The sequence below is a fragment of the Siniperca chuatsi genome, linkage group LG8, assembly GCF_020085105.1.
Source record: "Siniperca chuatsi isolate FFG_IHB_CAS linkage group LG8, ASM2008510v1, whole genome shotgun sequence".
Lineage (NCBI taxonomy): Eukaryota > Metazoa > Chordata > Actinopteri > Centrarchiformes > Sinipercidae > Siniperca > Siniperca chuatsi.
Genome location: NC_058049.1, coordinates 13,043,608 through 13,054,928, shown reverse-complemented (window position 1 = coordinate 13,054,928; position 11,321 = coordinate 13,043,608). Strand labels below are relative to the sequence as shown.

The following is an 11,321-nucleotide window of genomic DNA, read 5'->3' as shown; positions in this document are numbered from 1 at the left end:
AAAGCTGGAAGCAGCAGAGGAGCCTTGGACCTGCAGCTATTTTTAAAAGATGTGCATGAAAGGAGTCAGAAAAAGCTCTTTAGTGAGATTCCAGCATGTCCCGAACTATCGATATCCGTTCTGTTTTGATCACTTGGTCCACTGCCACAGTCAGTATTGCACAGGCTTAAAATTTGATAACCTGGTTGAGCAGGAAAGTTCACAGTCTCCAAGTGAATTGAACAATTTGTGTGTTTTGTCTGAACACCCTACTTGTTTGCCCACCTGGTAATTTCTTAAAACCACATATGTCAGGCTGTGACACGTCCCATCTCCTTGTGTTGCCATTGGTTATCATTTTTATCAGTAGCTGCCACTGTGCAGCTAAATGAGGTAATGGGGCCCCAATTTGTTGTTTGCATGGCAACGGGTTAGTAAGATGCTATTTTTTTTCTGTTTATACAACTGACAAGAAAATAATATTTTACTGCTTTAATATATTAAATATATATATTTAATATATTGAATCCATGCTGCCCTGAGATGTTCCCCTTTTTGACCGCTACAAGATTTAATTCACAGTATTTAAAGTTTTCAGTCTTGCAGTCCTCAAAATGTATGGCCCCAGGTGAAGATATATGAGAAGAGAAAATATTTAAATGTATACTGTAACATTCATGAAAACACCTGGTTCCAATGTTGACTTTTTGTGTCTACTCTCTTCTGAAGCTTTATTTGCTTACAATTTCTTTTTTACAACCTTTCATCTCTGTTATTTGGAATCTGCAAAAATAAATAAAAGAATTGATAGCTCTGTAATGAGTGAAGTAAAATGTTAAATCTTGGGTGTGTTGCTTTTAAGCTACATCACAACATTGTGTGTCCTTATTAGTATTTGGATGCTGTTGTCAAGGTGATGATCTTCATGACAACTGAGCAAACTAGATCTGCTGATGAAGACCTTGTGATATGGTTCTTGAAAAAGCTAGTAAGTGGACCTTAAGTTGGAACTGTTTTGTCAAGCTATTATTTCCAAAGTCAAGAATGAACATTCATGCTCAGTGCTGGGACTAAGTAGGTCTGTTATAGTGATATTGTTGATGTGACTCTAAAATGTTTTTACAAGATACATTTCGTTATCAGTCTTTCTTCTTATCTGGTGAGTCTCCATCTCTGAACTTTTTTCCTTTTTTTTTTGCTAAAGCATGACATCATTTGGGCAAATATTGTGAAATGTAGGCTATCGCGTGCTAGCTTCACATGGGTCTAAACTGTCTAAATACATGATGAATATATCTAATTACTTATCACGTTTCACACTGAATGTAGTGGGCTGCACCAAGCAGCAGAAAGGTTTCTGTAACGTTTTTAATATTGGTGATAATATCACAGAGCTGCGCTTACTCGTCTGGACTTCAACTCCCAGAAGTGTTTGCGGTCGTTCTCTGTGTTTACAACCAGCTGACATCCGGCGTCTTCCCGTCCATTAGCCACCGATACACACAGTCAACGATATCCATCTACACTCGATATTTTCCCCTTGAAAAGTGCTCCCCGCTGATTCGTCAACTCAACTGAATGCAAAATTTCATCATATTCATCAGATGCAGGTGAGGTCGACAGGACAAAAATTGCCGTTGCACATTTAGTTAGCAGCTAGCCAGCGATAGCAAGATTGGCATAAGCTACCGCAGCTAATGCTAACGTTAGCGCAAGTCTTCCTATTCGTAGGGCTCAGTTTCGACATATGTCAAAACGAAACTCGGTGCTAGTTGGTGTGAGTCGGGCGAGATACACTTTCTAGCGATTTTACAACATAAACTGTTTCATTATTACAAGCCAGCTAATTAGCACCGATGGCTGAATCTAGCTAATATATGAAACGTTAGCTCGCTATCGTAACTAGCTTAACGTTAACTGTTAGAACCTGGAAATACTTAAGCTACAAAACTCGCCACTGCCGTAGCATTGCAAGCGAAGTTTGATATTTTAATTAGCTAAACCGCGGTGAAGTGAGCCTGTTTGCTCACTACTTACACGATTTCAGATAACTAATCAGTCGTGTGTAGGTTTGACGCTTGATTGTTAATGTTACGATGTTAGCGACATGTTCGCTCAGTGGATAATGGATTATGTGCAGTGCAGTTACGGTGCCAGGCGGTGGGAAGCAGCCTCACAGTGTTTGTGTTGTTTGTCTCAGGGCTCTGGCCCCGTCTCCAGCAGCTGAAGCACACCAGTCCTGTCCTCTCTGATCCACGTCCACGGCCTTCCTCCTTACTGAGCCATGACCACCCAGAGGGATCTTGATATGGTGAGTGAGAAGGTCTGACACCTTTTCTGAAGTTATTTTTCAATAGCAACACAGAGCAAAGGTGAAAATCTCTTGATTTCTAATGGCACGTGTTCTGTCTGCATTGTAGTCTGTCACACCTATTGTTGTTGCATGACATATAGACTATTAATAAATGTCATCATAATGGTGACATTTCCCCAAGTTAAAATAATTTAGGGTAGGAGGGTGTGTGTGTGTGTGTGTGTGGGGGGGTGTCATGGATTAGCCAACGTCCACAAACACTTAGCTGGGACAGTGACTGCTGTTCCTGTGAACACCATCTGTCTAATCTCAGTTAAAACGTTGCCCTACTTTCCTTTCAAGGTTTAGAGCCAATTGATTGTGTGTGTGTGTGTGTGTCCCAAACACTCATTTAGAGACAATTGTGAATTCCATCTGATTTTTAATCCAGTGACATAAAATTAATCTGCACCAATTTTGATAATCTATTAAATGTTAAAAGAATTTTTTTAAAGCAAAAATTCCAAATTTGCTGGTTATGACTTCCCAATGTGATTTGCAGCTTTTTTCTGTTTTTATATAATTGTAAATTGAATATCTTTCAGGTTTTGGGCTTTTAGTTAGACAAAACAAGACTTTTGAAGATGTCACCATGGGCTCTTGGAAATTGGGATGGGCGTTTTCAATTATTTTCTGACATTTCTTTAACCAAAAACTTAATTGAGAAAACAATCAGCAGATTATTCTCAATATTGAGAAAATGTTTTAGTTGCATCCTTTGAAACACTAGCACCTTCTGTATTTTTTAGCACATCCTTCCCGTCAGAACATTTGTAAAAAAAATATTTTTAAACAAAAACATCAAATGTTTTATCTAGGACACCTACATCAGGTAAAAAGCCACAGCAAGGCAGAGTGGAATTTAATGGATCATCTCTCTTGACAGCTACACCGGGGCATTAGCTTGTGGCTGGTTATGTTTTTAGGAAACTTGACCAACATGAAGCTTTGTTAACCCTTAAAAAAGTAATTCATAACAGAATTTAAAGGATTTAATGTCTTCCTGGGGATTGGAGAACCTGGAGGACATTTGTGATGCAGGGTGTTGCCGTGGGTAACCAGGCAGATTTGACTTTGTTTTTATTTTGTTGGGGATGAAAGGAACAGGGATGGGGACAATGCTTGTTAATGATGACATGGGTATGTAACCCCACATTGAGATTATTCAGTTCAAAGGGGGGAGGGATGGGCAGAGGACCACCGAGGGAGGATTGTATTTGTAAACAGATCAGGGAGTGGGGTTGTCCCTCCCTGACGTCACACCTCGTGGTTAAGTCTCTTTGTTCTCGCCTCTGTGATTTGTGAACCAAAGAAAGTTCATGTTCCACCTTTTGAGGAAGAATTAATCCCATCTGTCAATTCTGACTCTTGAGTAGAGATGCCCCAGTAGAAGGATTTAGTCGATGGGATGTTTTTTGTCCCCCAAAGTAATTTTTTGCATGATTGATTTTTGAGATGATGGATTAATAAGGAACAGTACTTGTTGCAGCATAAATTACATGACTAAGGTCAATGAGATCACAAATTCAGGTCAGAGTGATGTTTCAGTCCTGACCATTACCATTAACATAAAATCATGATCGCACATCCTTCACTATTCATGACTGCCTGAAATCTATAATTATACGCACGACACATCCAAGTGTAAGGCAAGTATATCAAAGAGAAATAAAGACAAATATATCATAAATATCCAAAATAGTTGTTACATGAGAGGAAACATGATAATATTGTACAAGAAGATAAGCAATAAAACATATTTAACCAGAAAAACTCCACCCATATACATCATATTTTTCTGTTAACATACAATAATGATGTTCATCAGCCTACTGGTACAGTGTGTACACTGTCTTTACTTCTTTCATGTTTCAGGGGAACTTTGTCTTCAGCTTGTTTGTTCGGTGATTGATTTGGCCGGTCAGGAGTGTTTTGATCCAAAAAACTCCTCGGTTGTCTGGTCTTAATGTTTAGGATCATTGTCCTAAAATTTGGGTGTTATAAAATCTGTGTTTTAATAAAATCTCCCACACTGTTCACCAAACATGGATGTGACCACTGTCACACACCGTTAAAGCTAAAAGTCTGCACTTCAACCTCCATATTCAGTGTTTCACTTCAACACAAAGAAGCTAAACAAATAGTTGCGTTTGCTGTTCTGTCATTTTATTATTTATCATTAATGGTTATACATGTATAACTGGAAATTGAACTATAATATAGGGCTGCGGCTCATGTATGTGCTCGAGTATCCATTAACCTGCCAATTATTTTCCCTAATTATTTGTTTTATAAAATACCCATCGCAATTTCCTAAAGCCAATGTGACGTCTTCTTTCTTTTTTTTTTCTTCTTTTTTTGTTGTCTGGTGAAAAGTCCACATAAGATGGTTCAAGACAAAGAAAAGCAGAAAATCTGGACAATTGAGAAGCTGTAACTAAGTGAAATGTTTGGCATTTTTACTTACAGATTAAGTTAATCATTTAATCAATTAAATGTTATTTTTTTAAATGGTTTTGTGCCTTACATGCAGAATAAGAGTTTGTGATATTGTTAAATCTTGTAGTAGAATGAGTGTGTCCCACATGGATTTCCTGATGCTAGTGTAATATTTATGCCTTCAAGCAACTCCTTTTTTATCTTTAGTTGTTTTTTTTTTAACAGATTGGTTTGTGTAGTTGCCCAGAGGATAAAATTTGGAGGAAGCCCCACAGTTAAAGACCCTCCCACACACATATGCACAGTCCCCCTCGGGGCTACACACCGGCCATGTAAATTTAATAACATGGCCCAGAGCTGTCTGGGACACCTGGGGTTATCGCATTAGGCCGACAGCCCGGAGAGGAGCTCGCAGCGCCCTGGAACTAAAGGGCCAGTGTTTCCCCCCTCGGCCCCACCCTTATCTGTTGTCGTCTCTGGCAACAGGGGCTCACTTCAGTGTAAGTCCTCAGTGAATGAAGTCGCCCAGTCAAAGGGTGGAGATCTGGTGCGGATAAATCTAATTAGACTGGAATGCCCGTCTCTTCACAGCCCTCTAAAGGTCACCTCATGTCTGAAGAGGTTAGAGGAAGTGGAGGGATTCCACCACTACTAATTAAGAAGAACTTTAATGGAAGTTTGGTGCTTGTGTTGGCTGACGCAACATTTCTGTGGACTAAGATTAAGCTGTTTGTGTTTGTTGTTGTAGGTGCACCTCCGCCTTATCCTGGTCAGTGGGAAAACTCAAGACTTCACTTTCTCCCCAAATGACTCAGCCACAGACATCGCCAAGCATGTATTTGAGAACTGGCCTGCAGGTAAGTTTTTATTAGGGCTGTACCGAATAATTAGAAGCTTCATTCATAACAGTGACATTCAAATTCTAAATCAACATTCGAATGCTGTGCAGCTTTTAAAAAAACAAAATAAATTGCCTATCTATTCATTCTGTTTAAACCCGGTATTTCTGCACAGTTGCTGATAAATATTATTTATTTATTTATTTATTTATTATACTATTTGTAGAATTAGATTCCAGTGGAGGCTGTGTAGGATTGTTTCCGACTCGTGCGATCCAAAGATTTCCAATAACTCTAGAGCATTGTAAAGTCCAAATGTCCAAATTTATTGGAAAAAAGAGAGATCATTTCCAAAATTCAAAACATGTTTTTATCTAACGAAATATTCTGCTTCAGTCCATATTTGTTGGCGTTCAGCCTTTCAAAAACAACAGTTAAGCCTAAGGCCGGATTACATTTTTTTATTTTTTAGGGTGATGACGTCAAAAAATATGACGACGCACACTCGAAGCTTCATTCGAAAATGAATGTAAATAAATGACATTCGGTACAGCCCTAGTTTTTATGAGATGATTCTTTTTTTTTTTTTTTTTAGTTTTAAGTTTCATTTTATAGGGGTGCATACCATTAAGGATGAGTCCTTACCGCAGCGGCCCGGGTTCAACCCGGGGCCCTTTGCTGCATGTCATCCCCTCTCTCTCTCCCCCGCCTTTCCTGTCTCTATCTACAGCTGTCACTGTCCAGTGATGGCAAGTTGTCCAAAAAAATAAATCTTTAAAAACGAAAAACAAAAGTTTGTTCAATAAATAATCAATAAATAACTGGTTTGAGTTAATTGTTCCATTTTAAATGTCAGTTTTCTTGCCCTTGTGGCCTACCAATACTTAATGCATGTAATGAAAACCTTGTATACACTGTTTATATTGAAAGTCAGAATGAACACGGGCTAATTTTACCACACATTATTGTGGTAAATAACAGTATTATAGTGCAGAATAGTAGACAATAGAGCTAGACGGATACATCGGCTGATATTAGCTTATTGCAGATATATCGGTATCAGTGTTGGCCAATAAGTAATAAGAAATTCCAGTGCAGGTTTGAGGTGATTTAGAAACTGTGTCACGATACAATTGATTTCTTAAACTGTAAGATATTTTCCCATTATGTATCTTGGTTACAATTTAAAATAAATAAAATCTAATTGATCTGTATCAATTATTTATGTGTTTATGTAAAAAACTGTGTTTTTTTTAAACTTCGATATATCAATGTCAGTGTTGCCCTCAAAAATCCAGTATGGGTTGGGCCGTAGTGAGTGATGCACTTGTGTCTCTGCTCTGTGACAGGATGGGAGGAGGAGAGGGTGAGCAGTCCCAGCATACTGCGCCTCATCTTCCAGGGACGCTTCCTTCATGGCAACGTTACCCTGGGAGGTAAGACTCTGAACAAAGACAACATCACCAAGATAATCTGACCGCAGTAAATGCCACCTTTTTATTTAATCTATCTCCCTAAAAAAAAAAACTCCTGTAGATTAAAAAAAAAAAGTTCCACTTACCGGAAAGTATTCTGGAGCTTTCAGCCACAGTAGTGAATGTAGTTTGCTCAGTTGTCAAATGGTTCAATTGTTATCTTGTGACCGAAATATGGAATTTCAGTCACAAGGTGACTGATAGTTTCATTCACTCATTTAGGCCATGAGATGTGGCTGAAAGCTCCGGAAAATTTCCAGTAAGTGGACCTTGTGCAAAGGATTATTTGTCAAACTGCTATTTCCAAGAACAATAATGAACTGTTATATAACTGTTATATATAAAGAAAAACTAGTTCCTGGCCAACTACATTTGAGTGAGTCGCTCACTCACTCTCCCAAAACTCTGGTTGCACTTTAAATCCTACCAGAAGTCCACTCCTACTTTAAGAGTACTTATTACTGACTGGTAATTTCCTTGTTGACTGCATCGTAAATTATTTTCAAGCCTGTCAGATGAAGTTTTTCATGTTTCAAAAATGGAGAAGAAATGGTTGAACTGAAGGAATCTGTTACAGGAAAACAAAGTCTGTAGTCCAAATCAGTCAATAACAGCCCGTAACTTTAAGCCTGAGGAGAGCTCAGGCTACAGAGACAAATGGTTGTATTGGGTCTGTTAGGTGTATTAAATTTTTGCTAAGCAATAGCGATCAAGAGCCACAGGTACAACTGCAGGATTTTATAAAATAATGTAATCAATAAATGGCCAAGAATTAAAGGTGAAATTACAAAACAAAATGTTAATTAACTACTACTAACAGTAGTATGGCCTAATTCAGTGTCACAGATGCAGGATATGAGAAAATTAACACGTCTGTTGTCAGTGACGGGTGCTCGTGGTGTTATTTCCTTTCACCACACGGCCTTCTTATTCTTGGGGTAGGTGTCTTGGGGACAGGAAATAGCGTGGCTAGCGGGCTAACAACAGCACTCCACAAAGCTGTTAATTATACAGCTTCGTATCAGACACTTCTCATTTAGCTCTGGCTGTAGTGCGTGCGAGGACAGTGACAATCAGCATCCTTCCTTCTGTGCTGCTTGGATTATTTCGCTGTGCAGTTATAAAACAAGACTATAAACAAACAATATTTCCTGAATGAGAGGTCAGACCGGACCTCCTCCTTCAGTCAGATCGAACTGACTGCACCGTAACAGCGCTCATCTTGTGGATCTGCTCATCTGGGATTTGCCGAAATATTATCCTTTTCAATAACAGGGCGATTGTTTGTCTGAAATCTTTATCACAGACGTGAATCTTTCATAATTATCATTTTCATAGGATTTGTCACCAAAGGATCATACTATAAAATATAGCTAATGAATCATGAGGTTTATTTCTTTGTTTAAAGCTCTCAAGCTGCCACCGGGCCGAACAACCGTCATGCACTTGGTTGCCAGAGAGACTCTTCCAGAGCCCAACTCTCATGGTGAGGATCTTTTCTTTGTCTCCATTTTTTTAGTAGAATTGCAGAATTATCATTATAATATTAATATCATCATACAGGACTATGTATCATGTGGGATTTTGGCCTGCAAACTCCAGTGGGATGAAAAAGGTGACAGTTCTGAGAATAGGGCCGAACCCAGCTCTGCTTTTGGGTCCATTTTGTTTGACCTTTCATATACATACACAGTGGGCCTTTGCTGCTACTGCTGCTAACCTCAACCCACACTGAACGTCTGTAAAGCAAGATGCATTTTCTTCTAGTTTCAGCCAGTTGGGTTTTTTTTAATCTCACCTCAGGTCTCTGCTCTCCTGTCTTTGTAGGTCAAAGGAACAGAGAAAAAACCACAGAGAGCAACTGCTGTCTCCTCTTGTAAAGCAACAGAAACCACCCCCAACCTCACGCATACACACACACACACACACACACACACACACACACACAAAACACACACATGTAAACATGCACACACCCTGTTCTCTCCTGCCTGTCATCCTGTCAGCTGTGGATTTGGAATAAATCACAGGAAGTCTGGTTGGGGCTGCCACTCGCTTTGGTTGAACACTTTGTCTGATCTGAGGCTTTTTTTTTGTGCCAATATATTCATCTTTCACCCCCAAACTTTAACTGTGACAGCAGAATTTGCTCTTGTTGTTCCCTTTTTTATTTGAAGAACATGACATTTAACAGTACCTACGCTTCCTCGCGGATCTGTTCTCTGCTGGACAAGTTTTAAAGAGCTGTCATACGTAGTGAAAAAATCCCAGGAAGTCTTCGCTCTTCATGGACACAGAATTGCTATAAAGGATGTGTGGGCTATTACCCTTCCCTACTAGTCACATGGATGTTTCCCCAGGTCTTACTGAATGGTGTTAACCCTCTCACTGCACTTAACCAGTTAGTTAATTCAGAAGTGTTCACTGTGTTTCATCGTCATCTTTTCCCCAATGGCTGTTTTTTGTTTCGTGGTCAGAGGAATAGAAATTCCCCTCGTGGTAGAAAATGTGCCACCCTCCTCATGAGACTGTTTCTGCCTCTCACTAACTGAACCGTTCGGTCTGTATCAGCACCAGTGGCGTTTGTGCCATTACCTTACACCTGTTTGTTCCTGGCAGTGGACCAGTGGAGAAAAGACTTTCATTAGGAAGAGCTGTGTCAACACCTGAGGGACGCACAGGTCCACGAGAAACAGGAAAACAGGAACAGACTCCCAGCGAGGCTTGTAAAGACGGAGTCAGAGGATTCGGTGGATTGCTTGTGTGCCGTCAGGTGTCGTGTTCACACCTCAGACTTTATGGACTAGACTGTCGATGTTCCCTCGTAACAGGAGCTGACACGGCGGGCCAGTTAAACGCAGACAGAAAAGCAGTTGAAGATGAGAGGGAGGAGTGTCGTCGGTGTGAGATCCCTCTCCCCTCTACTGGACACTGAGAACGAGGCAGGGGAGAGTTTCTCCCACTTGGATGAAGAGTTAAAAAGGAAAATTTTGGTGGTGTTTCACCTCCGTTTCATTTGGATGCTGTCTTTACTTCTCGTTTGCCTTTTATCGTGGAATTCAGTAATATCATTAATATTGAAATTTAAATATATCGATTTTTATCTTGTGTATAGGTATTTGTTCAATTTTAGTGTGGGTGAGTTTGTGTATGAGTGTGTCTGAGGGTGTGTGATGCACGTGGCATACTGTATGATGACTAGTGAGGGCATGTGGTCTTAAATAAAAATAAAAAAAAGGTGGTGCACTGGGAGTGTTGGGCTGCAGTTTCTTCAGAAACAGTTGGAAACCTTTTGATTCCTTCCATTGACTGTCTTTTGGTTTGTGTTTATGTCAATCAGTGTCACTGCTATGAAGTTTAGCTCAGTATGAATAAATGTAAAAACTAAATGCAATGTGGTCTACATAAAAGCTTGTATTATAAATTAATAAATCTTTAAATAAGGCAACTTCTTTTGATTGTTTTTTTTATTATTTCTCAAATGACAACAAAAGACAGAAGCTGTGTTTAGAGCTGCAACTAATGATTATTTTCATTATCGATTAATCTGTTCATTTCTTTAATTAATCTTTTAGTCTTTAAAATGTCAGAAAATACTGAAAAATGTCCATTACAGTTTCTCAGAATCCAAGGTAACTTCTTCAAATGTCTTGTTTTGTTTGATCAATCGTTCAAAAACCAAAGATATTTAATGACTATCATAGAAGACTAAGAAGACTGCAAATATTCACATTTAAGAAGCTAGAAACAGAATTTTTGATCTTTTTATGTTAAAAAATGGCTGAGAAATTTTAGTCAATTGACTAATTAATCAACTTAATGTTTCAGCTCTAGCTGTTCCAATTCCATACTACATTGTAATTATATCCACTGCGTACTATACATTTCATAGTGTATACAAGAAAATCAACATGTATTATGTTGTACAAACAGGAAATAATTCCCATCAACAGCACTCAAAAATCAAGTGTTCAAATTGTTTTATGTGATAAGATCCCCTTCAGACACATTTCAAGACATATACAAATACACTGCTTTGAATAATTTAGGTCTCGTTTTGCCACAAAAAAGGTTTAATCATCTAGTTAAAAGTTCTTAAAACTACATCTGGCCTACTCCTTTTCCCTCACTCAGAAAACCAAAATCTATGAATATGCAAATATTGTCCATTCAAAACGTTTAACTGCTGGGAGCAAGATGTCTCCTACTTCTCTGAAAAGTCCTCATTCTCGGTAT

The 11,321-nt window shown here is 38.9% G+C and overlaps 1 protein-coding gene across 2 annotated transcripts; it reads left to right on the top strand.

Moving 5' to 3' along the window:
* The first annotated feature begins 920 nt into the window (after nt 1-920).
* Nucleotides 921-10,533, top strand: ubl3b (ubiquitin-like 3b). 2 transcript variants are annotated; one of them, XM_044204851.1, is made up of 6 exons: nt 921-967; nt 2,180-2,290; nt 5,520-5,628; nt 6,960-7,046; nt 8,494-8,571; nt 8,913-10,533. In XM_044204851.1, exons 2-6 carry the CDS (start codon nt 2,264-2,266, stop codon nt 8,963-8,965), a joined length of 354 nt encoding a protein of 117 aa, XP_044060786.1. In that variant the 5' UTR covers nt 921-967; nt 2,180-2,263; the 3' UTR covers nt 8,966-10,533. The 2 variants fall into 2 exon arrangements, with proteins under 2 accessions (XP_044060786.1, XP_044060785.1); XM_044204850.1 differs by lacking the exon at nt 921-967 and adding an exon at nt 1,429-1,589.
* Nucleotides 10,534-11,321: the final 788 nt, after the last annotated feature.